General features: G+C 53.0%; 1 protein-coding gene across 1 annotated transcript in view; it reads left to right on the forward strand.

Moving 5' to 3' along the window:
- The window catches only part of FAM178B (family with sequence similarity 178 member B), a 106,891-nt gene that overhangs the window by 59,606 nt on the left and 19,884 nt on the right, over nt 1-27,401 (forward strand). The window contains exons 11-14 of the mRNA XM_068967376.1: nt 2,684-2,765; nt 3,034-3,210; nt 3,422-3,519; nt 16,915-17,002. Coding sequence (XP_068823477.1) covers nt 2,684-2,765; nt 3,034-3,210; nt 3,422-3,519; nt 16,915-17,002 — 445 coding nt within the window. The remainder of the gene's footprint in view (nt 1-2,683; nt 2,766-3,033; nt 3,211-3,421; nt 3,520-16,914; nt 17,003-27,401) is intronic.

The following is a 27,401-nucleotide window of genomic DNA, read 5'->3' on the forward strand; positions in this document are numbered from 1 at the left end:
CTGCCGATGCAGGGGACATGGGTTCAATCCGTGGTCCAGCAAGACCCCACACGGCACGGGGCAGCTGGGCCAGTGCCCGTGGCTGCACCTACTGAAGCCTGTGCCTGGAGCCTGCGCTCTGCATCAAGAGAAGCCCCCACAGTGAGAAGCCCCCGCACTGCAGGTAGACCCAGCCCAGCCAAAAGTAACCAACAATTTGAATTTAAAAGTCACCTCACTTACTTGATGCCAACAATATGCATGTGGCCAGAGAAAGAGCATCATTTAGTAAGGACGCCCGAGCACAGGGTTTCACCCGGGGAGCATGTGCCTGGCAGGTCTGTGCAGAGGGTGATGTGACTCTGCTGTGTTGCCAGCACCTCCCCCCCTGTAGGGCTCTCGCCAAACTGTGTGTGACTCTGGTCTTTAAAGAGGGTGTTTTAAATGTGACCCTGGCCTCTGGCTTCATCCAGGCTGTTTGCTGTCTAAGAGGAATCTGTTCGTGCCAGGCTTGTCCGTGGACAGCATGGTCGTGGAACCCCTTTGGAGGGGCTGTCGAGGATCTCCCTCAGTCTGATTTCACCTTACTTGCAGACTTTGGAAGCTCACCTGACGTAAGCCACAGTGGAGCATGCTTTTCCGTGCTTGCACAGACTCACCTTACCTGTGTGCACAAAGAATGCTTTCAAATAGATTTTCTTTATTTTGGTTATTTATTTATTGTTATTTACATTTTTAGCTGCACTGGGTCTTTGTTGCTGCGAGCAGGGTTTCTCTAGTTGCGGCGAGTCGGGGCTCCTCTGTAGTTGCAGTATGCGGGCTTCTCGTGGAGCATGAGCTCTGGGCACAGGCTTCAGGAGTTGTGGCCCTTGGGCTCTGGGCACAGGCTTCAGGGGTTGTGGCCCTTGGGCTCTGGACACAGGCTTCAGGGGTTGTGGCCCTTGGACTCTGGGCACAGGCTCAGGAGTTGTGGCCCTTGGGCTCTGGGCACAGGCTTCAGGAGTTGTGGCCCTTGGGCTCTGGGCACAGGCTCAGGAGTTGTGGCCCTTGGGCTCTGGGCACAGGCTCAGGAGTTATGGCCCTTGGGCTCTGGGCACAGGCTTCAGGAGTTGTGGCCCTTGGGCTCTGGGCACAGGCTTCAGGAGTTGTGGCCCTTGGACTCTGGAGCACAGGCTCAGGAGTTGTGGTGCTTAATTGCTCTGCAGCATGTGGGATTTTCCCAGACCAGGGATTGAACCCTTGTCCCCTGCATTGCAAGGCAGATTCTTAACCAGTGGACCACCAGGGAAACTCCAAACAACGCTTTTGAGGAATTCTTGGCAGGAATCATTGGAGGATGATTTTTCAGGCTTCCAAGCCCCAGAAAACCAAAGCTAGGGGCCCTCCTGGAGGGCCAGTGTTGGGGTGCCAGCCCCCGAGAGGCACCGGTGGCTCCACATGCTGGGGTTCACCCGCTTTTGCAGCTCTCTCACCCTGAGTCAGGCTGGCCCATATGGCCAGGGGAGATCACAGAAGCAATGTCACGTCCAAGGTTAGGTTCTAAAAGGTTACAGCCTCCATCTTAGGCGGGCATCTCCTCTCTCTCAGATCACTCACTTTAGAGAAAGTCGGGGCAAGTTAGGGAACGCTGTGGTGAAGCTCATGGAAGGACTGAGGCCGGTGACCCCCAAGTGACCTGAGAAGCAGTTCTTCCAGGCCAGTCAAGCCTATGCTGACAGCAGCCCCCCGCCCCCATGAAAGCCTTGGGGGCAGCCTCCCCAGAGACCCTGAGTTAGAGCCCCCTGGCTAAGCTGCTTCTGGATTCTTGACCCTCGGAAACTGCACGGGATAATACGTATTTGCTGTTTTTAAGCCTCTCTATTTGGGGGGAGTAATTGGTTACGCAGCAGTGGATGACCTTTTCATTGTGTTCATGACATGTGACATTGTGTTCATGGAAACAGGGACATTTTATTGTCATGGGCTCCAAAATCATTGCAGATGGTAACTGCAGCCACAAAATTAAAAGACGCTTGCTCCTTGGAAGAAAAGCTATGATAAACCTAGACAGTGTATTAAAAAGCAAAGACATCACTTTGCCAACAAAGATCCATATAGTTGAAGCTGTGGTTTTTCTGGTAGTTATGTATGGATGTGAGAGTCGCAACATAATGAAAGCTGAGTGTCGAAGAATTGATGCTTTTGAACTGTGGTGTTGGAGAAGACTCATGAAAGTCCCTTGGACTGCAAGGAGATCCAGCCAGTCCATCGTAAAGGAAATCAGTCCTGAATAGTCATTGGAAGGACTGATGCTGAAGCTAAAACTCCAATACTTTGGCCACTTGAGGCAAAGACCTGACTCATTTGGAAAGATCTTGATGCTGAGAAAGATTGAAGGTGGGAGGAGAAGGGGATGACAGAGAGTGAGCTGGTTGGATGGCATCACCGATTCAGTGGACATGAGTTTAAGTAAACTCTGGGAGTTGGTGATGGACAGGGAGGCCTGGCATGCTGCGGTTCATGGGGTCGCAAAGAGTCGGACACGACTGAGCGACTGAACAATAGCAACAAGTGAAAGACCCGAAACACAGGGCTCCAGGACCCTGGGTTGAATGGATCGTCCAAGAACTCTGTTCTCCAGCAGGCACGGCCTCCCCCTCTGCCTCAGTTCTTCCCTTGTGCCTGCCTCTGACTGCTTCCCCTCCTTTGTTTTTGTCTTACTTAGCGAGGCCAGCCTGAGCCACAGTGAACAGCAGGACACCCTCCAGGAGATGGCCTTGGACAGCAGCCTGAACTACATCTGTAAGGTGAGTCCCACCCATCCTTGTGCTCGCTCTCAATCCAGACCCACTCAGCATCTAACTCAGGGGGTCCCACTGGGCACCATCACAGGCACTTTGCTGGCTGCCAGGATGGATGCTACAGAAGCTGGCTCCCTCCACGCCTGTGCCTGCCCCTGACGACCCCTGGAGGCTCGACTTCAGGCCTCGTTACTTTTCTCAGCTCCTTCCCAGTACAGCTGGGGGCTCGCCGTGCCAGGGAGGCACCCCTGCCCTAGCGCTCTCTCCTCTCCAGTTCCTGACACTCTGCGCACTGGCCCAGCCAGGGGCCTACACCGACCGGAACCTTCTGGACCTGATTGAGCTGCTATGCCGAGCTGGCCTGGACACCAGACTTCGCCTGCTGCCCAAGACTGATCTCCAGCAGCTCCTGCTCCAGCTCCTGGAGAACATCCGAGAGTGGCCGGGAAAGGTGCTGTGGACCCCTGAGTCAAAGCCCAAGCCCCCCGGCCTCACCTGTGAGGCCTCCAGGGTGTGCTCTTGGGCCCTGGCGGGGCCCACGCTGCTCCAGTGCTCCTCCCCTCTGCTCTCCAGGCCTTCCCGCTGAGTGGGCAGGTGGGAGGTCAGGGTAGGAGGCACCCTGCCTCTGGAAGCCCAGCTGGGTGCCCTCTGTGCCCCCACAGCTCCGGCAGCTGTGCTGCGCCCTGAGTCGAGCGTCTGATCACCACCACAACCTGCTGGCACTAGTGCAGCTCTTCCTGGACGTGACCCCCCGGAGCAGGTGGGTGCTGCCCCACCCCCGTCTCCCCTCCCTCTGAGGTTCATCCTCACCCCCGTGACACCCTTTGGGGTGTGGGGGATCCACCGTCCACCCCATCAGTCCCCACAGACCTCCCCCTCCCGCCCAGTGTCAAAAACCCAGGAGCAAGAACTAAAATTACAACTCACTAATGACTTCATTACCAAATGGGAAAAAAAAGCCTCATTTTCTTAACACGGTCTTATTAGCAAAACAGTTGCCTTGGGCAATTAGCCTCAGACTCGCAGCACCCCCACCCGCCTTCCAGACTGCTCCCCCCGCCCCCCTCCCGCAGCCCTCATGGAGGTAGGGTTCCTCCTCGCCATTCAGACATCAGCTGCGCCGTGTCCCCCCCATAAATCCCCTTGACACCCCCCCTCAAACTCTCTGTTCATCGTTCTATTCTCTGTGCGGCACTGATCTCGGCCAGAAATTTCTTTATATTTGTTTCCTTTTTTTAAAAATTTAATTGATTTGTGGCTGTGCTGGGTCTTCCTTGCTGAGTGAGGGCTTTCTCTAGTTGCAGTGAGCGGGCTTCTCATTGCGGTGGCCTCTCTTGTTGTAGAGCACAGGCTCTAGGCGCTCAGACATCAGTAGTTGCAGCTTGAGGGCTCAGTAGTTGCGGCACATGGACATAGTTGCCCTGAGGCATGTGGGATCTTCCCGGACCAGGGATCAAACCCATTTTCCCTGCATTGGCAGGCGAATTCTTAACCGCTGGGCTGCCAGGGAAGTCCTGTATGTTCCTTGCTCATGGCTGCCTCTCCTCATCACCTCCAGTGAGCAGGTCCCTTATTGGGGTCACTGTCATATCACCCCTCATCCAGAACAGAGCCTGGCACACTGTTGGCACTTTGTAAATTCTTCTTGAATGAATGAATGTGCCGAACAAACAGAATCAGCCTTCAGGGAGATAAGAACCAATTTTCTGTACCCACTCCAGGCTCCCCTTCTCCCCTCCTTCCTTCTCCTACTTGAGGGCACAGCCCCAGGGAGTCCCTTTCCCTTCCCTGTGCAGGCCTCTCCCCACGTCCCCTCCTCGCCTCTCTAGGTCTATTTGCAGCTGCTCCTACCTAGAATGGCGCTTCCCTGGTGGCGTGGTGGTAAAGAATCTGCCTGCCAGTGCAGGAGACCTGGGTTCTATCCCTGGGTCAAGAAGATGCCCTGGAGAAGGAAATGGCACCCCACTCCAGTATTCTTGCCTAGAGAACCCCATGGACAGAGGAGCCTGGTGGGCTACAGTCCACGGGGCGGCGAAGAGTTGGACACAACGCAGCAACTAAACAACAACCATCACCACCTCGAATGGCACCTCTTCCCACCTTCCAGCCAGGCTGTCCTGGATCCCCTCCAGGGAGATCCGAAGCCTTCACAGACACTCCCAGCTCCTCCTCCGCAGCCTGTTTGTTCTGTGGCTGCACGTGACTGTCATGTCTCTGCCGGGCCTTGCTCCCCATCGCCTGCACTGAGAAGTGCAGAGGGCTGAGCCTGGCCTCCGGGCCCCTTCTGGTCCAGCCCCAATTTCCTGTTTGCTCCAACTAGGCCATGTGATTTGTGTGGTGGTTTTCACTTTTATATGTATGAATATTTACATGTATGGACACATGTCTGTGCACTGGCAGACCTCGTTGTATTGTACTTCTTCATGTTATTGCGCTTCACAAATACTCCACTTTCTGCAAGTGAGGCTTTGTGGCGGCCCTGCATTGAGTGAGTCTGTCAGGGTCACTTTCCCAGCAGTATCTGCTCACTTTGCGTCTCTGTGTCACATTTTGGTAATTCTCGAAATACGGCAAGCTTTTTCCTTAGTGTTACATTTGTGATGATGGCCTGTGATCAGTGATCTTGGATGTTACTGTTTTGAAAAGATTAGGACTCACTCTCTGAAGGCTCAGATGATAGCATTTTTTAACAATGGAAGGTTTTTAATTAAGATAGGTACATTATTATTTCAGACATAATGCTGTCGTACACTGATAGACTACAGAATTAATACAACTTTTGAAAAAATTTTATTGAATTATAGTTGAGTTGCAGTGTTTTGTTAATAATTTCTGCTTCACAGAAAAGTGACTCAGTTATACATATGTATATTCTTTTTCATACTCTTTTTCATTGTGGTTTATCACAAGATAGTAAATATATAAACTGAGCTATACAGTAGGACCTTGATGTTTATCCATCCCACATATAACAGTTGATATCTGCTAATCCCAGATTTCCAATACTTCCCTCCCCCCAGCTTCCTCCCACTTGGCAACCATAAGTTTGTTCTCTATGTCTGTGAGTCTGTTTTTGGTTGGTAGATATGTTTGTGTCATATTTTAGATTCCACATAAAGTGATATCATATGGCATTTGCCTTTGTCTTTCTGACTTACCTCACTTAGTATGGTAATTCTAGGATCATCCATGTTGCTGCCAATGGCATCATTTCCTTCTTTTTTACGGCTGAGTAGTATCCATTGTATGTATGTACCATCTCTTCCTTATCTACTCATCTATTGATGGACATTTAGATTGCTTCCGTGTCTTGGCTATTGTAAATAGTGCTGCCAGTAACATGAGGGTGCATATATCTTTTCCAGTTATAGTTTTGTCTGGATATATCCCCAGGAATGGAATTGGTGGATCATTTGGCAACTCTATTTTTAGTTTTCCGAGGAGCCTCCATGCTGTTTTCCATAGTGGCTGCACCAATTTACATTTCCACCAACCGTGTAGGAGAGCTCTATTTTCTCCACACCCTCTCCAACATTTATTGTTTACAGAATTGCTAATGACGGCCATTGTAACTGGTGTGAAGCGGTACCTTGTTGTTGTTTTGATCGGCGTTTCTCCGTCTTTTCATGTGCCTATTGGCCATCCGCACGGCGTTTCTCCATCTTCTCATGCGCCTATTAGCCATCCGTACGGCGTTTCTCCGTCTTCTCATGTGCCTATTGACCATCTGTATGTCTTCTTTGGAGAAATGTCTCGTTTAGATCTTCAGCCCATTTCTCAATTGGATTGTTTGGGAGTTTTTTGTTATTGAATTATAGGAGCTGTTTGTATATTTTGGAAGTTAAACCCTTGCCAATCAGATTATTTGCAAATATTTTCTCCTGGTCTGTACAACTTTTATATGCACTGGAAAATCAGAAAATCCGTGCGGCTTGATTCACTGTAGCATTCGCTTTACTGTGGTGGCCTGGAACCAGACCTGTAATTTCTCCAGGGTGTGCCTGCACGTGTGTGTGTGTGACGAACCGCACCGTTCTCCATAGCCGCATGGTGTTCCCTGGCTGTGCATGCAGCCAGTCCCTGGTTGTCATATTTGTCCAGCATGGGAGCTTCGATAGGATAAGTTCTTTGAAACTGCCATCCTAAAGTATGAATATTTAAAATTTGGTCTCCGAAAAAGAAGCCATGCTGCTAAGTCGCTTCAGTCGTGTCCGACTCTGTGCGACCCCATAGACGGCAGCCCACCAGGCTCCCCCGTCCCTGGGATTCTCCAGGCAAGAACACTGGAGTGGGGTGCCATTTCCTTCTCCAATGCATGAAAGTGAAAAGTGAAAGTGAAGTCGCTCAGTTGTGTCCGACTCTTAGCGACCCCATGGACTGCAGCCCACCAGGCTCCTCGGTCCATGGGATTCTCCAGGCAAGAATACTGGAGTGGGGTGCCATGGCCTTCTCCAATCAATAATAGACATGAAAATGCCTGTTTCTCCACTCTCTTATTAGCGCTCTCATTCTCAGTGTTTTTAAGTTTTAGTCAATCAGGTAAGTGAAAAGTCTCATCCTGTGATTCTAATTTTCATTTCCCTGGTTGCCAGTGAAACTGAGAATCTTTTTCTGTGTTCCTTTGGTGTAAATTACCTCTTGATATTCCTCACCCATTTTTCTATCCGATAATTTTTCTTCTTCTTCTTTACATATTTATCTATTTGGCTGCCTCTGGTCTTGGTTGAGGCATGTGGGATCCCCACTGCATCACCTTTCGCTGCGGCTCACGGACTCTAGTTGTGGTATGAAGGCTCAGTAGTTTCAGCGTCAGGCTTAGGTGCTCCTCAGCATGTGGCATCTTCGTTCCCCAGCCAGGGATCCAACCTGTATCCCCTGCATGGCAAGGCAGACTCTTAACCACTGGGCCACCAGGGAAGTCCCTCTTCTTCTTAATTATATTGATTTGTAGGTTGTTTATTATGTATGTTTTGGGCACCGTGTTTTCTCCTAAGCCTGTAAATTGTCCTTTGTAAACCTTTGTGTTTATCCTTTCACGAAATGATTATTTTTCCTTTTCCAGTAAACTTTTCATTTCAGAATAGCTTCAGACTTTCAGAAAAGTTACTGTACATAGTACAGAGGGTTGACTTGTAATTGAATCTTTCTGGCTTGAAAAGGAAGGCCTTCCCCACCCCAAGAGCATAAAAATATTGTGTTCTATTTTCCTTCAGTACTTATATAACTTTGTTTCTCTTGGCTCCTAATCCCATCTGGAATCCATTTTTTGCAGGTACGAAACGGGGATCTAACTTGATGTTTCTCCCCACCCTCAAAGAGCCAGTGACCCAATACCAGTTCTCTTCAGTCTTAATAATCTGTCCCTTCCCAAAAGATTTGAAACTGCTTTTGTCACACCCTGAATTTGTGACATCCTTTATCTGTTAGCCAAACTGAGACGTCAGATTCCAGAAGTCAGTGTCTTTCAGAGGGTGTCTTTTTGGAGTTCCAGTGCCCTTGGCAGATGCTCCTTGAATACTTGGAGTGAATATCGTGGAACAGACTTAACCTGCTTTCGAACAGACACACCAAGTAGTGCTCAAACCTGCTGTTGAGCACTTTGCTGAGAAAGGGCTCCTCACCGGGGCGGATATCATTTCATTTATTTAGAACTTGTATTTCTTTTTTCTAAATAGATAAAGCACTCCAATTGGACAAAATTCAACAAGGACCAGGGAGCGCCTCTAGAAAATGCGCCCGTCCCCCTCCCCCACGCCTGTGCCACCCAGCCTGTCCCCATTTCTCATCTGCTCTTGCGCACAGCTTGTCCTCCCCGCCCCTCTTTCCACTTCAGCGTAGGTTTTGGCAGCCGTTCCAAACTGGATCGGAAAGAGCTCCTAACTCTTTTCCACAGCTGCCCTGTGTTTCCTGTGGTCTTAGTTAGCTGCCCCCTCCCCTCGCCATGCCCCCCGTGTTGGTGGCCTTGTCCCCCCTTCCTCTCTGGCGGCTGCGCCACCAGGCTCGGTGCCCAGACCAACCCGGGAAGGAGGGCGTACTGTTGTGCGAGGGGCTGCCACTGCCTCTGTCTGCCGACTAGTTAAGCACAAACGATCAAGAATGCTCACCAACACTGCTGTGCCGCCCGCGCTCTCCCCGACCTCCTCAACCACGGATGCGCTGTTAAGCTGAGGGCAAGGTGGAGCTTAGCAGTGAAAAATGAGAGTACAAACCAGCGTCCTTCAAGCAGCCCCATCTCCCACAACTGTCGCCTCTCCACGTCACCCTCCAAGGCTGGCTGCAGCTCACCGTCTCCAATCTCTTGCCAATGTGACTGTCCCCATGCTGTCCGGCGGCGGGATCCTGCTTCTGGTGCACATCTGGCCCTGTCACTCCTTCGCTTAAAATCCTTCAGACTTATGTGCCCAGGATGAAATTCAAACAGCCCTGCCTGGTGCGCTAGGGCCTTCCTGCCTGCTTTCCAGAACCTTCCATGTCCCTCCATGTTCCCCAGCCCCTCAACCCCTGCAGGCTTCCACGCTCCAGCCCTATCCTGAAGCTGTGGTGCTACCCAAACCCACGAGGAGCAGTTGTCTCGAACGTCTCAACGTCTGTTCCCTCTTTGCCGAAAAGCTTCTTTGCCTGGTCAACGTTTCCTCACCCCCAAGACTAGGCTCTGAGGAGGCAGCTCCTCTTTGTAGAAACCTCTGGATGCAGAATCCTGGTTGTTGGTGCCCTTCGTTGACCCCTTGGGCTGTGAGTATCCTGAGGACAGGGGCTGTGACTTTGCACTCTGGGTCCCTGGAAGCCTGACACAGGAGAGGGAGCTTGCTGGTGGAGAGCTGGCTTCTGAAGGGCAGATTTCAAAAAGCAGAGAGAGCGAGAATTTTTTAGTAGCAGAATCCAAAGACAAAGTGGCTTAGGTGGGCCAGGAGATCCCACAGGTAAGACTTTGAACATGGATTGCAAATGGACCCAGTGAGGGAAAAAGCAGGAAGTATCAATATCTAGAGACGGCATGGTCTGCACCCAGAGCTCATCATGCATGAACTCGGATCTTGAAAGATACAGAAGAAAGAAAGAAGGCAAGGTACATGGAAAAATAACAGGAACCAGATGAACCGCTGACAGTTCTTTTGGGAATAGCTAAAGCCCATGGAAGGAGCTTCTGTATACATATATATATTTATATATATATTTTGGCCACACCGAGAGGCAGTGGGATCTTAGCTCCTTGACCAGGGATCGAGCACACACCCCCTGCAGTGGAAGCGTGGAGTCCTAACCACTGGACCACCGGGGATGTCCCCTGTGTGGTTATTTTTGATGCAAGGAGTGCTCTTCTGGGCTGACAGGGAAATGATAACCCTGGTAAAGAGAGAACACCACCATGTAATTCCTGTTTTGTTTCTGTCTTCTTTGTGGAGGAGCCTAATTTTTCATCTCGACTGGATTATTGATCCAAGGGGATTGCAGCCTGTAATAGCAGGGGAAGACGGGATGGCAGCATCTAACTGGGTGGAATGAGTTGAGGTCCCCTCCACATCTGTCTGTCCTGCACGATGTGGGGGTGCCCTGACTCCACAGAGATCTCTGGGGAAGGGAGAGCTCCCCGGGGGATGAAGAAGAAGGGTGCCCTTCTTCACTCAGCGCTGTGGACTTGACGCGTTCCTCAACAGAACTCCCCAGGGGAAAGCTTGTGAGCGCATACACAGAAAAGGAAGCTCTGCTTTCTAGGATTCGTAAGAATAAATCATACCAGCCTAGCCTCATTTAGTTTTTGATAGGCTAACCAGAAGAATACCCTGGAGAGGGCTATCTGGGTTCTGCAGGGCATTTGATGGAAACACACATCCTATCTTGCCACAACATACAGAAGTGTGGGCTGAAGAGTGATGCCCAACTAGATGGACTTGTCACAGAAGGTGCCACTGGCCATCAGGGTCCGCCTGGAGGACAGGTGCGGGTGCCCCCAGAGCTCTGTCTCCACTGACAGGTGGGCCAGCACAGACCCAAGGTCTTGGACAAGGCCATTAACTGAACAGTGATCGGGTTCATACCTAACATGAAGGCAACTGACAGCGAAGATCCCCGAAGATCCCACAAGACAATGATGATGGGCTGAGTGGGAGAGAGACTGAGCTGCACAATGAAGGACAGGATCTAGGAAATGGGATTGGACAGCCAGAGGTGTGAGCTAGACTTTTGGCTCAGCCTGTCAAAAGCGTAGCGTTGAGGGGCTCCCCCCAAAATAAGGGTCCACTTCAGTTCTGAGCGCCTTGCTTGATGAGAATGTCAACAACCTCAAGGGCTTTCAAAAGAACCCACCCAGAATGGCAAGAAGATTCCAAAAGACAGAGAAGAGTAGCTGTTACTCTAGGGGGAGGGATAGTATGCAAAGTATGCGACTTTTTTCTTTTTTAATATTTATTTATTTGGCTGTGCTGGGTCTTAGTTGCAGCACGTGGAATCTAATTTCCTGATCAGGGATTGAACCCAGGCCCCCTGCTCTCGGAGCACAGAGTCTCAGCCACTGGACCACCGGGGAAGTCCCTGGAGACTTTTCTTCAAGTATGCGGAGGCCCTGACTGACTGGACGGATATGCGGGTCCCCGGACATGAGACCAGGTGACTTTTCAGGTGTTCTTAGGGGTCTAGGTTTCATCATCATACCAGAAAGAGAGAGAGGCAGGGAGGAAGGGAGAGAGGAGGATGGCAGTCCGGATGTGACTGTCGTTGTGAACTTTGCTCACTAAGTGGCAGGCACCTTCTTGTTTGGCTGCAATGTACATGCAGGAGAGGACATGTCAGACGTGGACACTGGGCACTGTGCCGGGGCTGTGCCCCACCACTGCGTCACCAGCCAGAAACACCTGCTCCCCTAGAAGGTCCCTGGACCCCTCCCAGGCATCCCCTCTGCGGAAAGAACCACTTTGGCGGCTTTCATCCTGTGGATTTGCCGTGCTGAGCTTCAGACTCGGGTCCCAGTGGGACCGTACAGTGTTCTGTCTCCTATCAGGCTTCCCTGGCATGGCCAGTGCTTGTGGGCGTCACTCATGGCAAAGCCGGCGATGATAGACAGCTCCTTCGCATTGCCCGGTGGGAGCCCCCGCGTGGGTCTGAGGCTGTCTGCATGCCGCCTTCTCTTCTTGTCTGCCCTGTGCTGTGTCCACGTTTATGAGTGCCCCAGCAGGTGTGAGATGGCCAGGCAGACGGCTGAGGAGGTGACCCCCACCTCTGAGCCCAGGCCCCCATCGGCCTGCCCGGGTAACACGTGCTCACGTGCAGGACAGGAGACTCCAGGGGAAGGACCGAGGGGCAGGTGGCTGAGAGAAGGCAGTGCTGGGTGAGGGGGCCTGAGCGGCCCAGGAGCGGCAGGCCTGCTGACGCCCTGGGGCAGAGTGTTGGGCAGTGTTTCCACCGGGACCGGCAGACTGCTGTGGTTGCTTCCTGAACTGCCCTGGAGACATGGAAAAGGCCGTTCACACCTTTGGCCAGATGCCCAATGGCCTTTCTGGGCAGTTCAGCTTCGGCAGGGCCCAGTTCCCGTCCGAAGGGGCTCCACTGACCTGTGTGGTGGTCCTGGCACCCTCCTGGCCTGTGCGGGCATGGGGCCTTTGCTGCCCCCAGAGCCCCAGCAGGCTGCCCCTCACAGGAGCTGGGGGGAGAGGGGCTGGAGGCTGTGAAACAGCGCCTGCGTTCCACGTCCGACCGGGCTCTGCTGTCGGTTTGGAAAAGTCATTTCCAAACCTCCCTGCGCCTTAGGCCCCTCCGTGTGCTGATCCAGCATCCTGGTCTTGCAGCAGCCCGCGGGGGTGGAGGGGGCAGGCTGCTGAAGGGGCCTGGCCTGGTGTGAGCGCAGTGGGCTGAGCCCGTTGCCTTATATGACAGTAGCTGGGAAGGTTCCAGGGCTTTCTGCCTCCTCCTTTGTCCGCCTGTTTTGAGTTCCCAGGAGGCCTCCCGGGTGGGGTCAACCTCCCGAGCCGCAGGCCTCACCCCACTCCTGCCCCCGCCCCTGCTTGCACCCTGCGCAATTTGGGTGGTGTTTGGGGTGAGTCTTGGCTTTTCCTCCTCTGTCCAGTAACTTCTCAGTGTAAAATTGAAAACCGGTCCTGTCTCCCTGCCTGTGTCCCAGTGGAAACTCAGAGGGCAGGGGACTGTGTTTAGAAGGCAGAGAAGGGCTGTGGGGATGAAAGGCAGTGGGCAAGCAGGGAATGCCGCCCTCAGATGTGGGTTTCTTTCATCCATTCGTCCCCTCGGTGCTCTTTCTAGTGCTTTTCTCTTTTTCACCCCCGGACAACAGCTCTGTCCGCCTCTTCCCTCCTGGAACCAGCCCTGGCTCTGCCTGCACCCCCATCCAGGGTCGGCCCCTCCCCTCCCGCTGTGGGCAAGAGCGCTCCCGAAGGCTTGGATTTAGGTTAATGAAGCCCAGATGCTGGACTTCTGACTCCCGCTGCAAGTTCGCCTTGCAGCAGCGGCTGGAGGGGCTAGAGGGTCCGTCTACCTCCCACTGTGCTCCGGCCCAGCTGTTGCCGGGCCGGGCTGGCGGGGAACAGCTGGAGAGCAGGTTCTGGCCGACAGTGCCGTGGTGGTGGGCGAAGCCCAAGGAGAGACGGGGTGGAGCTCCGGGTGTGGGGCGGGGCCCTGCCTGCCTTCACCCGCAGGAGGCTTGTATGGGGGCGCTGGATGAGGGGCTCTTGCTTTCTGTCTCTTGGCGGAGTACAGATGGGATTGCCTCTCCCCAGGACTCAGGTGGTCGGTAGGAACACTGGCGCGCTCTGCAGAGGGAACCGGGGTCAGAGAGGGCCCCGCTCTGCCTAATGGCAGCTCTTCCCAGTCCAGGATGGCTGATCCCTCTCAGGGAGGCCAGATACAACACAAAGATCTCATGGGAGGAACTCATGCTAAGGAATTATTCCTTGTCTGTAGGATATTATTATTCCTTATCCATAAGAAACTCAAATTTAACTGGACATCCTATATCATCCTATAACTCTGGGAGATAGGAACAGGGAGGCCGGCATGCTGCCAGTCCATGGGGTCGCAGAGTTGGACACCACTTAGCGACTGAACAACAACAACCACCTATATTTTTATTGGCTAAACTGGGCAATCCTTACCCTACCCCCACCCCCGCCCAGCTGAACTTCTTTAAGTAATGGTTCTATTGAATTGCAGCATACAAACAGAACACCGACTGTAAGTGTGTACTCAGCGAATTTTCACAAGTCCAACATACGCATCACCCAGAAAGAAGGGAGGGGATTCCCCCGGCGGTCCAGTGGTTAGGGCTCATCACTTTTCACTGTTGGGCACAGGTTCAGTCCTGGTTGGGGAACTAAGATCCTGCAAGCCATGTGGTGCGACCAAAAAAAAAAAAACAAACCGAAAAGAAATAAAATGAAACGCAAACAGAACCTGCCCCCACCAAGGATAGCAGGACCCCCGTTTTTGTACTTAATCACACATACACATGTAGTCTTTGGTAATGCTTCTTCCGCACAGCGCTGTGAGGTCACCCATGCTGCCGGGTGGGATCCTGGCTCATCCGCAGTCGTTGAGTGCTGCAGATGGAGTCCAGTCGTCTGTCCGTTCGTGGACCGACATTGCACGTCTGCCTGTGTGTCTTTTCCTGCATCGTGTCTCTGTGCCAGGGAGGAGGACTGCTGGGTTGTGGGTGGGCACACACACCTCTTGAGCTTGAGCAGGCCTCGCCCAGCAGGTGACTGAGGTGGGTGTACGCATTTGTGTCCCAACCAGCTGTATGGGAACGTCCCCTGTTCTTTCTCATGGCTGCCCTTCTGGTATGGGGCATTGCTGCCTGATGCTGTTTTTTGTTTGTTGTTTTAAATCAAGAGCTTCTTGCATTGTTGATTCCTCTGATTTTCTTGAATAAGAATATAAACAAGGTGCCTGCCTCAGGTACCACCTGCTCAGCCCCATGGGAGGTTGGAGGAGGCCATTCGCACCTCCGTTCGTTCCCCACCAGCCAGGAGCTCCCCACCCCCGCCACATGAGGCCAGGGTGGGCGCAGGCCCTGAGGGAGTTGCAGGGGTGCCTTCAGCTCCACTGAGGGGGCGCCAGGCTCAGTCCTGCCTCCCCCAGGTGCTTCTTTGGGGAGATGCCATTTCTGAAGGCTGCCTGCAGCCTGCCGTCCCCATGCGCCACCCTTCTGTTCCTCTCAGGGTCCTTCCGGGACGGGGGCGGGGTGCCCGCGGGGTCCCTCCAGCAGTGTTGCTACTCGAGGCCGTGTCTCCTCTACGGAGCTGGTTCTGACCCAAGTGTTTTCCACCACGTTCCTTCGGTTTCCTCCGGCTTTAGGACCTCACCTTTGGTGATAGCTTTCTGTGGGAATTAGAGATTGTGGCCACAGCAGAATCCATGTCAGGGGCTGACCTCTGCTGCCCGTGTGGGCCACATATGTGTGGAAGTGTGAGGAATATGTAACCCCCCCACCCCTCCTCCTGTCGCCCCTCCAGCCTCTCCTGGCCACTGCCACCCCCAGTCCCATCCTCTGGTCTCTACTCCCCTCTTCTCTCTGCCTTTACTCACGCCAGCCCTCAGGGACCCATGAAAGCAGAGCCCGACTAAGTCAAAGGCCTCTCTTGGTAAATGTCTCATTGCACTTGGAAATATATGGGTTATTTTCACTTATCTTTTGGTACTGATTTCTAATGTAATTCCACTGATAACAGACTATGATTTTAGTACCTCTAGACCATGAACATTTTGCACCGTGTTTTATGTCCCTGGATATGTTCCAGTATCTCCTAGTTAATCGTCTATGGAAACTTGAATAGAATTTGTATCCTACTTGCGTGAAAATTATCTACATTTTAATGCTGTTGAATTGGTTCGTGGTGCTTTTCAGGTCTACTGTATCCTTCTACTTTTCTGTATATCCATTCTATTAATTTTTGAGAATTTGATGTTGAAACTCCAATTAAAAATCTTAGTCTACTTAAAAAATAATTGTAATACATAGTGGTGGTGGTGGTTCAGTCACTACCGTGTCTGACTCTTTGCGACCCCATAGACTGCCAGGCTCCTCTGTCCACGGGATTCTCCAGGCAAGAAGGCTAGAGTGGGTTGCCATTTCCTTCTCCAGATATATCGTGGAGCTATGTGTAACTTTGTTCTGTGTTTTCCAAGTCTCCTATAAATGTGTTATCATATTTTCATAATTTAAAAAATAAAATAGAGAAAAAGATCAGAGCCATAACATTAGCATCTGAAATCCCCATTATAAGGCTTTACTCCAGAAGAGAGCCGGTACACTCTCCACCCTGAGGGAGTCAGTCAGGACTGGCGCTAGACTTAGAAGCACAGCTCAGACTTGCTGAAGAAGTCTGAAGGGGACTTCATTGGCTGAGCTACCCGACCCACTGGCTGCGTAGGTCTGGGGCCTGGAGGCTTCAGGCAGAGAGAGCTCTATCTCTACTTGCTTCATCCTCCAGCCTCGCCCACCCCTGCCCCAGCCCCCCAGAGAGGCAGAGTGGCCACCAGTGACTATAGAAGCTCCTCCCAACAGATTAGTGGCCCTGCTGGAAGAGCACGCACTCTACTCATCCCAGCCGAGACCCCAAAGCCCCCTCCAGTGGCTTGAACACGGGCTGATGGGCCAGGCCTGGCTCACGTGCCCGCCTGGGAACCCGAATCTGGGCTGGGGGTGAGAGTGAGGGGACTCTCCAGAGAAAAGTCACTGGATACTGGGTGGAAAAAAAAACCAACAAAATGTGGCCTCACCAGCCCCGGTCACCCACCTTCTACCACCTTCCACGGGCTGAAAGATCTTAACGCTGCAAAGAAAAAAAAAAAGACGATGGTCTATACAGAAGTGGTTGAACAGTATCTCTGTGTAGCACAGACCTATAGAGAAAAAAAAAACTAAGAAGAAAAACACTACTATGCTAGCCTCTGAAATCACCACCTTTTTTTCATTAATTATTTTCTTTTTGCTTATTTTTAAACTTTCCCATCTGGCATGTTTTTATAACTTCTAAAATAAATCATAAATGCTGGAAACCAAAGGAGAAAGCTAAAATTCCCCAGACAGAGGGGCTCTTCCCTGCTCCCCTCTCGGTGTGTGTCCTACACTTCCCTGCCCACCCCCAGACCTTAACCCCCACCCGCCCAGCAGGGCGCACGCCCTCAGTCTCTCTCGCCCTTTCTCCCGCAGGCAGCTCCGAGGCCAGCTCAGCCTCCTGGTCATGGCACGGCTGCTGAAACAGCAAGAGAGGCTCCCTCTCTGGCAGGAGAAGGCCCAGGTAAGTGTTTGCCTCAGCATCCTCTGGGGGCTGGAGGATCCCGGCCAGCCCCTCCTGCCACTTTTCCTGAAGGTTGGGAGCCTCAGGCCAGGGGAATTCAAGGTGGGTTTGCCTTTTCTGTTCACATCCTTGCATCTAACAGTCACTTTCTGCACGCCTACTCTGTGCCAGCCACTGAGGATAAAGCAATGAGCTGGGAGCAGGTATTGCTTTTTTTTTAGAGCTGTGGTAAAATATACATGACATAAAATTTACTATTTTAACTTCTTTTTACTACCTCAATTTGTGTGTGTATGTCAGTTACTCAGTCGTGTCCAGCTCTGTGTCTCATGGGCTGCAGCCCTGCCCGACTCCTCCGTCCATGGAATTTTCCAGGCAAGGATACTGGAGTGGCTTGCCATTCTCTTCTTCAGAAGATCTTCCTGACCCAGGGATCGAACCCAGGTCTCCTGCACTGCAGGCAGATTCTTTAACTGTCGGGGCCACCAAGGAATATTTATTCGTTTGGCTGCACTGGGCCTTAGGTGCGGATGCTGGACCTTTTTTTTTTCCTCCAAACTTTAAACTTTTTATTTTGTATTGGGGTGTAGCCGATTAACAATGTTGTAGTTTCAGGTGAAGAGCAGAGGGACTCAGCCGTAAATATAGATGTTCCCATCCTCCCCCGAAGCCCCCTCCCATCCAGGTTACCACATAACATTAAGCAGAGTTCCACGTGCTATACAGTGGGTCCTTACTGGTTATCCATTTTAAATATAGCACTGTGTACAAATTCACCCCTAACTCCCTAACTGTCCCTTCCCCCCAGCAACTGTATGCAGCATCTTTAATCACAGCATGCAGGATCTAGTTCCCTGACCAGGGATTGAACCCAGGCCCTCTGCCTTGGGAGCTTGGAGTCTTAGCCACTTAGCACCAGGGAAGTCCCCATCTTAGCAGTTTTAAGTGCAGAGCTCTAACCATTCTGAAGGACCACTGTCCATCTCCCGAACAGAAACTCTGCACCTGCTGACCTCTGACTCCCATTCCCTCCTCCCCAGCCCCGGCGTCTGTGACATTTTATAGGAGGAAGAACAGCAAAGGTGGAAATGAATACGGCTGTGAAGACTGCCTGCTCTCAGCGGCCCTTCTGCCCCATGTCAGGCATGCTAGGCGCTGTAGGGGAGGAAGGGTCTTCTTTTCTCTTCCCTCTTCTCAGAGAGCAGTAGTTTAGGGGCCCTGGAGGCAGCGTGGGTGACAACCAGCCCAGGATGTGTGGTGGGGGAGCCCTGGGGGGAGCTGAGAATGCTCTTACCTGCCTCCAACCCCCGTAGTCTCCTTGGAACCCATAAGACTTGCCGGGGACAGCTGAGCCGTCTAACTCCACCGCATGAGCCAGGCGAGGCAGTCCCAGGGAAAGGCTGCGTCTATAGTCACTGGAGGTGCACAAGGCAAGGCAGCATCACCCCTTGGCCAGAGTGCCGAGAGAATGTTCTGGACCCTCCTGGGGTGGGGTGGCCAGAGAGACCACAGTCACAGTGCAGAAGCTCAGAAAGGTGACCGGTTGGGTGGACTCATCCGCGTGGGCCCTGGCTTTGCCCCGGCTGCCCCCTCTGCCCTTCTCGCTTTTCCCCCAAGACTTAGAAGCGTGGCAGGAGCTTCTGGTCACTCCAGGCCCAGCTGAAGTGTCACCTCCTCCAGGAAGTCTTTCCTGACCACCCAGCCCAAAGTGCCCTGGCATCAGCACCCTGTTTGAAAGTGCTCATGGTGCTCAGCAGGCTTCCCTGGTAGCTCAGCTGGTAAAGGATTTGCCTGCAGGAGACCTGGGTTCATTCCCTGGGTCGGGAAGATCCCCTGGAGGAGGGAATGACAACCCACTCCAGTGTTCTTGCCTGGAGAATCCCATGGACAGAGGAGCCTGGTGAGCTACAGTCCACGGGGTCACAGAGAATCGGACACGACTGAGCGACTAAGCACACAGCACATGATGCTCACCCCCTGAGTTTTTTAAAATGTGTTCAGGGTCTATGTTACACACAGAGACACACGCAGACACACACACATCCAACAGCAGCTCCCTGAGTGCAAGGACCAGATGGTTTGTGCTCACTCTTGCCTGTCAGCTCCTAGCACAGTACCCGGCACACACAGGACCTCAGCACACACTCGTGGGCTGAGGGAACCCAGGGCTGAGTTCCAGGGTGTTCAAGGGATGGTTTCCCAGGCAGAGAGCTTGGGAAGGACAGTGAGGAGTTGAGGAGTGGCCTTCACACAGGGCCTGATGACAGAGCCTCTGCGAGAAAGGATGGAGGGACCAGACAGGGGCAGGGCAGGCAGAGATGCGGTGGGAACGAGACCAGTGGTCCCAGGAGGCCCCGGGCGACGGGGGCAGCCTAGGAGACAGGCATTGCAGGGCAGCCTCTGAACTCTCCAGAGAAGCGAGAGCAGGAGCGAGGCCAGAGTGTCGAGATCCGAAAAGGCAGGACCGGCTGCAGGTGGTGGGTGGGAGTAGCCACCTTCTGGCAGTACTTGGCAGCAACCAGGAAAGCAGGCTGGCTAGAGCATCAGGGCCAGGTCAAGACTTGGGGTTTTGTTTTGACTTGTTTTTTGGCTGGAGCTTGTGCAGGGGAGAGTGTGGGGAGCGTGATGAAGGCCAGAGAGGGTGAGGAGAGTGGTGTGGGGAGCACTGGGGGTCTGGGCCTGGAGGGGACCCACAGGGGAGGCAGGTGAGCAGGGCTGGCGAGGGCGGGAGGCATGCCTCCCCCAGGGAGAGCTGGCCTGGGCGCTCCCAGCCTGTCTGGCCAGGCCCAGCCCTGCCCCTGTGGGTCCCAGCTCCAAGGCTGTCCTGCCACACCAGTCACCCAGCTGCCCGCATGCCCACCATGCACTCATGAAACCTCAGTGGTGCACCTCCCATGAGCAGGCTCCGCACCTGGAGACGACCTCAAAGGAGAGGCTTTGAGCGAGCCAGGCTGAGGACACAATGACTAATTCTGGCCCAGGCAGCCAAGTGGCTTCCAGAGACGTCCTGAACCAGGTCTTGAAGGACGAGTCAGTGCTTGTGCAGAGGAGCAGAGACCATCAGCAGGCGGGCAGTGCAGCGTGTGCAGACCCACGCCAGACGGAAGGGGAGGACGGCCCGGCTGGGCTCTGCCCCAGCCACCCGTCCCGTGCGCTTCCCCGCCTGTCCTCCCTGCAAGCCCAGGGCTGCTGCACGGCCTCCTCCCAGGCCTCCACGCTGCAAGTGCACCCCTTTCCAGTCGGGCCTGTCAGACGGTTCCTGAGGAGACACGCCTTCAAAGGGGCACCTCGAGCCCAGAGCCACCCACGTCCCGCCCACATGCCCCCTTTCCCCACTTCTCCTTGAAGCCCTGGCTGCCAGGGCTGCCCCAGCCCTCCTCACAGGCCAGCCTGGCCGCCCTCTGCACACGGCTTTGTGCCCAGGGCTCCTCTTCCTTTCCACCCATCACATGCCAACCAGAGTGGTGGCTCTAGCGTGCCCCGGAGCGCAGCTGAGCCCCGTGCCCGCACAGGACTCGCCTCTCGCAGCAGCCCCAGGCGGTCAGGGCTGGCTCTCTTGCCCCGTTTTGCTGTTGTTTAGTCGCTCAGTCACGTCCCACTCTTTGCAGCCCCATGGACTGAGGCACACCAGGCTTCCCTGTCTCACCGTCTACTGGACTTTGTTCAGATTCATGTCCATTGAGTCAGTGATGCCATCCACAGTTACAGATAGGGAAACGGAGGCAGGTACAACTAGGAAATTTCTCAGGGTCACAAGGTGAGAGAACCGTGGAGCTAGGATGGAAAACCCAGGTGCCCTGACTCCAGAGTCTGTGCCGTCTCTGCTTACCCTCCCTGCTCGGCTCCCATTGTGGGGACAGCCTGAACCATACTTGCTGCTTCATGCCGATGTGCCCAGCGGGTGCCTTGAACTTTGGTCCCGGACGGCAGACAGGAGGACAAGGGCCAGCGCTCCCACCTCCTTCATCCGTATATACAGGCTTGATTTTTGCTGTTGCTGTTTAGTCGCTAAGTCATGTCTGACTCTCTTGTGACCTCCATGGACTGTAGCCCTCCAGGCTGCTCTGTCCATGGGATTTCCCAGGCAAAATACTAGAGCGGGTTGCCATTTCCTCCAAAGGATCTTCCCAACCCAGGGATCGAATCTCTATCTTACTTGCTAGATAAACCTTAGCAGTTGATCCACCAAGAAGGGCAGTTCAAAGGGTGAGAACTGGCTCACCAGAGGAGAGGGTCTGGGCTGAGTGCCCAGGCAGGGGCTTTCAGGGCATTGCTGGGCAGGAGGAGCCCCAGTGCCTGGATGGGTTGCGTTTCTGTCTGAGGCTGCAGCCTAAGGCCCCAGGAGCAGAAGCAGGTGCTGGAGAACTGAATCTGAGGGACAGGACTTCGGTAGGTGGTCGGAACGCACCAACCCCAAGGGTTGCATCTTCCAGGAGAGTCTTAAAATCAAACTGCTTTCTTGTTCCTGCGAATCCTGAGAATATCCCAGAAACAGCAGGGTTTGGACCCCAGGCACCCCTGTGCTCCAGACACAGCTCAGGGCGTGGAAGACACATCCCTGAACAGAGCTCAGTCCCTCCCTCCTAGAACTCAGCGGGAGACAGACACAGGCACCAAGAGAGAAGCAAATCTTTGGCATTTCAGATGGTGCTAAGTGCTGTGGAGAAAAATAAAGCCCAATAAAGAGGAGAAGGGAGGGGAAGGGAGTGTTGGGAGAAGACGCTACATAGTAGTGAGCAGAGAAGGGGACGTCTGAGCACAGACCTGAAGAAGTCACACAGGTTTCTCGGGGGAAGCACATTCCAGGCAGAGCGAGCAGCATGTGTAAAGGCACTGGGGCAGACAAAAGCCTCTTAGGTTAGAGAAAAAGCAAGGCCAGTGTGGCTGGAGCAGAGGGCTGAGAGTGGAGTAAGAGGCGGTGAGGCCAGAGGGGTAAGTGGGGACTCAGGAGAGAGCTTGACTTCCATGCCAAAGTGGAGAGTCGCTGGAAGGTATTGATAACAGGAGAGACATAGCTTGATTCATAAAAATCTTTCACAATTACGCTGGCTGCTGCAGTGAGACTAGACTGTTAGGGGTGGGGTGTATGCGTGCTGAGCCACTTCAGTCATGTCCAACTCCATGTCACTCCATGGACTGCAGCCTGCCAGGCTCCTCTGTCCATGGGATTCTCCAGGCAAGAATACTGGAGTGGGTTGCCATGCTCTCCTCCAGGGGATCTTCCAGCCCCGGGGATGGAACCTGCATCTCTTTTGTCTCTTGAATTGGCAGGTGGGTTCTTTACCACTAGCGCCCCTAGGGTAGGGTAGAAGAAGACAGTTGCAGTAATCCTGGTAAGAGCTGTTGGCGATGTGGCCTGGGGAGATGGTGACGGAGGTGGTGAGCAGTGGTGAGGTTCTTGGTGCGTTTCCCAAGTACAGCCAGCGGGAAGTAGAATGTAAGAGAAAGGAGACGTGGAGGGCTCCAGAACCTGTGCAGCTGGCAGGATGGAGAAGCCCTTTACGAAGACAGGCGAGACACAGGCAGAACAGGTTTGGAGAGAAATCGGGAGTTTCTTTCTTATCCCAGGCCACCTCTTGCAACACCATAAGTCTCTACGCCACGCCTTCTAGTCTGGAGCTTGGAAAATATAGGCTTCAGATGGCTGAAATCAAGGGGGACAAAGAGTTGCATCTACTACGGAGAGATCAGCTGCAGACCTGACCTGCTATTCATTTGTTCATTCATTTGGGAAATAGGTATTAAGCATATACAGTAGCCCCTGCGGTCCACGGGAGATACAGTTCAAGCTGCTTGTGGGCGCCTCACTGAGCCAGGTCATAGTTGCAGCATGCAAACTCTAACTTGTGGCATATGGGATCTAGTTCCCTGACCTGGGATCGAACCCCATGCCCCTTGCATTGAGAACCCCGTCTTAGCCACTGGACCCCTAGGGAAGTCCCACAAATTGTTTATTTCTGGAATTTTCCATTTAACATTTTCAGATCTTGGTTGACCACGGGTGTCTGAAACCATGGAGACTGAAACTTTGGGTAAGGGGGTACAGCTGTGCCAGGCGCCATTGCTATATGAGGCTCTGGGAAGACTGCAGGGACCACCCCTGCCCTCATGGAGCTGACATCCTAGTAGGGGCAGGCGAGCAGATAATAATAAACATAGCAAACAAGTAAATGCCGTCAGATATCAGAAGGTGCTAGTTCAGTTCAGCCCCTCGGTCGTGTCTGACTCTGCAACCCCATGGACTGCAGCACACGAGACTTCCCTGTCCATTACCAACTCCCACATCTTACTTAAACTCATGTCCATTGAGTCTGTGGTGCCATCCAACCATCGCATCCTCTGTCATCCCCTTCTGCTCCCACCTTCAATCTTTCCCAGCATCAAGGTCTTTTCAAATGAGTCAGTTTTTCGCATCAGGTGGTTCAAAGTATTGGAGTTTCAGCTTCACATCAGTCCTTCCGATGAATATTCAGGACTGATTTCCTTTAGAATAGACTGGTTGGACCTCCTTGCTGTCCAAGGGACTCTCAAGAGTCTTCTCCAACACCACAGTTCAAAAGCATCGATTCTTCGGTGCTCAGCTTTCTTTATAGTCCAACTTTCACACCTGTACATGACTACTGGAAAAACCATAGCTTTGACTAGATGGATCTTTGTTGGCAAAGTAATGTCTCTGCTTTTTAATATGCTGTCTAGGTTGGTCATCGGAGAAGGCAATGGCAACCCACTCCAGTGGGTTGCCTAGCAAATCCCATGGATGGAGGAGCCTGGTAGGCCGCAGTCCATGGGGTCACTAGCAGTCAGACACGACTGAATGACTTCACTTTCACTTTTCAGTTTCATGCATTGGAGAAGGAAATGGCAACCCACTCCAGTGTTCTTGCCTAGAGAATCCCAGGGATGGGGGAGCCTGGTGGGCTGCCGTCTCTGGGGTCACACAGAGTCGGACACGACTGAAGCGACTTAGCAGCAACAGCAGCAGCAGCAGGTTGGTCATAACTTTCCTTCCAAGGAGCAAGCATCTTTTAATTTCATGGCTGCAGTCACCATCTGCAGTGATTTTGGAGCTCCCCAAAATAAAGTCTGACACTGTTTCCATTGTTTCCCCATCTATTTGCCATGCTGTTAGTTTTCTGAATGTTGAGCTTTAAGCCAACTTTTTCACTCTCCTCTTTCACTTTCATCAAGAGGTTTTTTAGTTCCTCTTCACTTTCTGCCATAAGGGTGGTGTCATCTGCATATCTGAGGTTATTGATATTTCTCCCGGCAGTCTTGATTCCAGCTTGTGCTTCATCCAGTCCAGCATTTCTGATGATGTATTCTGCATATAAGTTAAATAAGCAGGGTGACACTATAAAGCCTTGACGTACTCCTTTCCCAATTTGGAACCAGTTCGTTGTTCCATGTCCAGTTCTAACTGTTGCTTCTTGACCTGCATACAGGTTTCTCAGGAGGCAGAATTCCCATCTGGAATTCTGGAGGTCTGGTATTCCCATCTTTTTCAGAATTTTCCACAGTTTAGTGTGATCCACACAGCCAAAGGCTTTGGCATAGTCAATGAAGCAGAAATAGATGTTTTTCTGGAACTCTCTCACTTTTTCGATGATCCAATGGATGTTGGCAATTTGATCTCTGATTCCTCTGCCTTTTCTAAATCCGGCTTGAGCATCTGGAAGTTCACGGTTCACATACTGCTGAAGCCTGGCTTGAACAATTTTGAGCATTACATTGCTAGCATGTGAAATGAGTGCAACTGTGTGGTAGTTTGAGCATTCTTTGACATTGCCTTTCTTTGGGATTGGAATGAAAACTGACCTTTTCCAGTCCTGTGGCCACTGCTGAGTTTTCCAAATTTGCTGGCCTATTAAGTGCAGCGCTTTCAAAGCATCATCATTTGAAACAGCTCACCTGGAATTCCATCACCTCCATTGGCTTTGTAGTGATGCTTCCTAAGGCCCACTTGACTTCACACTCCAGGATGTCTGGCTCTAGGTGAGTGATCACACCATCATGATTATTTGAGTCATGAAGATCTTTTTTGTATAGTTCTGTGTATTCTTGCCATCTCTCCTTAATATCTTCTGCTTCTGCTGCTGCTGCTAAGTCGCTTCAGTCGTGTCTGACTCTGTGCGACCCCAGAGACGGCAGCCCACCAGGCTCCCCCGTCCCTGGGATTCTCCAGGCAAGAACACTGGAGTGGGTTGCCATTGCCTTCTCCCCTGCTTGTGTTAGGTCCATACCATTTCTGTCCTTTATTGTACCCATCTTCGCATGAAATGTTCCCTCAGTATCTCTAATTTTCTTGAAGAGATCTCTAGTCTTTCCCATTCGATTGTTTTCCTCTATTTCTTTGGATTGATGACTGAGGAAGGCTTTCTTATCTCTCCTTGCTGTTCTTTGGAACTCTGCATTCAAATGGGTATATCTTTCCTATTTTCCATTGCCTTTTGCTTCTCTTCTTTTCACAGCTATTTGTAAGACCTCCTCAGACAGCCATTTTGCCTTTTTGCATTTCCTTTCCCGGGGATGGTCTTGATCACTGCCTCCTGTCCAGTGTCAGAAGGTGCTAACTGCTTGGAAAACAAAAGTCATGCCCGGAAGGGGATTAGCGAGTGCAGGTGCTGTGGGCCCGCAGGATAGATGGGAGGGGGAGGCGGCAGAAGGCTGGAAGAAGGTGGGGGCCGCCATGCAGTGTCAAGTCGGAAGGTCCAGGCAGGGCACAGGCTCCAGGGAACAGCAGGGGCACCTCGGGCCTTGAGGGTTTTTGCAGAAACTAGTTCCTGTGGCCTTAGCTTCCGATAAGTGAATATTGAAACTTTTGCAGCTCATAAAGGTCAGGTATCAACAGACATACGAATACGTCTCTGGTCAATAATGTGTTCAGCTCCTGGCCTTCTCCACTGAGTAACAGAAGCAGCTGCCAGGGTCTGAGCACAGGAGTGACCGCTGTGTGGACAAGTGGCCTGGCTGGGAATGGTCTGCTGCCTCTGGCCAGACGAACCACCGAGGCCAGTGGAGGCCTGCCTTTTTGGGTGATAGTTTGCTTCTTGCCCGGGGACGTCTGTCCTGAAGGGCTGACTGTTTGCAGAGACAGCTCCCAGCAGTAGGGGTGGAGCGGGGATACGTGCTGGTCAGAGCCTGGCCGTGCCGGGGACCCGTGCGGCCCAAATAAGTCCTCATCCCAGAGAAGGGTGTGTCTGCTGGAGAGGGAATGGCTGGGGCTGCCAGAGCTTGGAACAAAAGAGAATAAGCAATCAGAAGGCAGCAGCTTGCCACGCTGAGCAGAGCGAGGCTGTTTTCCTGGAGTGAGAGGAAAAACGTGGGAGCAGCCAGCCCGCTGCCCTGTGGGCCCCTGCCTGCCCCCGCCCCTGCCCAGGGTCCAGGCTGGGGCGGAGCTGCCCGCCAGAGGGCTGCTTCTGGGGCTGTGGGCTGCTGAGCTCGCCCTGTGCGTGCAGAGCTGTGAGCCCGGAGCAGGCAGGACTGTTGTGGAAACTATCCGCAGACTTGGAAGGCCCGAGCAAGGCAGCGCAGCCCCGGTTTTGGTGAGAATCCAGATGGTGCCTGTCTTCGCCCAGAACCTCCCCGCTCTGTCTCCCTGCTGCCCGCTCTCCCTTTCTGCAGGGATCAGACGCTCAGCCAAGAAGCCCTGGCCGCCTTCCAGCAGCCAAGGGCCCCGGGCCTGACTCCTAGCCCTCACCCAGCCCAGCTGCTCCTGTGACTGGCCGAGGTGCTGAGCAGGTGTCTGCGGCTGAGCTGGGGAGGAAGCCAGGTGTGCCGGGCAGGGCTGTGATCGGGCGGGAGCTGGCCCAGGGCTTAGCCCTCGCCCTTTGGGCCAGCCTACACCTGCTACATCTGAAGAGATGGCGCCTTCATGAACCTCCCTGGCCCCACACCTTTGTTCTGGGTCCTCCCTCCCCAGGGCTATAGGCAGCCTCAGAGGGGCCCAAGACTTAGAGCCTGCCTGCCTTCTGGAGCCCCAGCCTTCAGTCAGCCCTGGGGCAGCTGGTTGTCCTTGCTGGGGCCCAGTCGAGACCAGGTGCAAGGGCTGGGCAGGAAGGGTGGCCTGCTGCAGACCCCTGACTTATGAGGCCGCGTGTGCCCACATTCACAGAGGGTGGGCGGTTTAGGTGCAGGGCAGGGCGGCTAGCAGGCCCAGTGTCATAATAACCAAAGGGCACCGTGTGGACCTCCTGGGGAATCCCATTCCAACAAAACAGCTGCGTGCGGACATTGTTGAGACCATCAGAGAAACCCGAGCATGGGTGTGGGGTCGTGTAAGGAATGTTTGTTAGTTGTATTGGGCAAGAGAAAAATGTGATTACTTTACAAGGGGAAAAACATCCTTATCCTTTTCTGTTAAAAGATCTTTGTGGGTAAAACGATCTGAGGTTTAGATTTG

The sequence above is a fragment of the Capricornis sumatraensis genome, chromosome 1 (genome assembly GCF_032405125.1).
Source record: "Capricornis sumatraensis isolate serow.1 chromosome 1, serow.2, whole genome shotgun sequence".
In the NCBI taxonomy this organism is placed as follows: domain Eukaryota; kingdom Metazoa; phylum Chordata; class Mammalia; order Artiodactyla; family Bovidae; genus Capricornis; species Capricornis sumatraensis.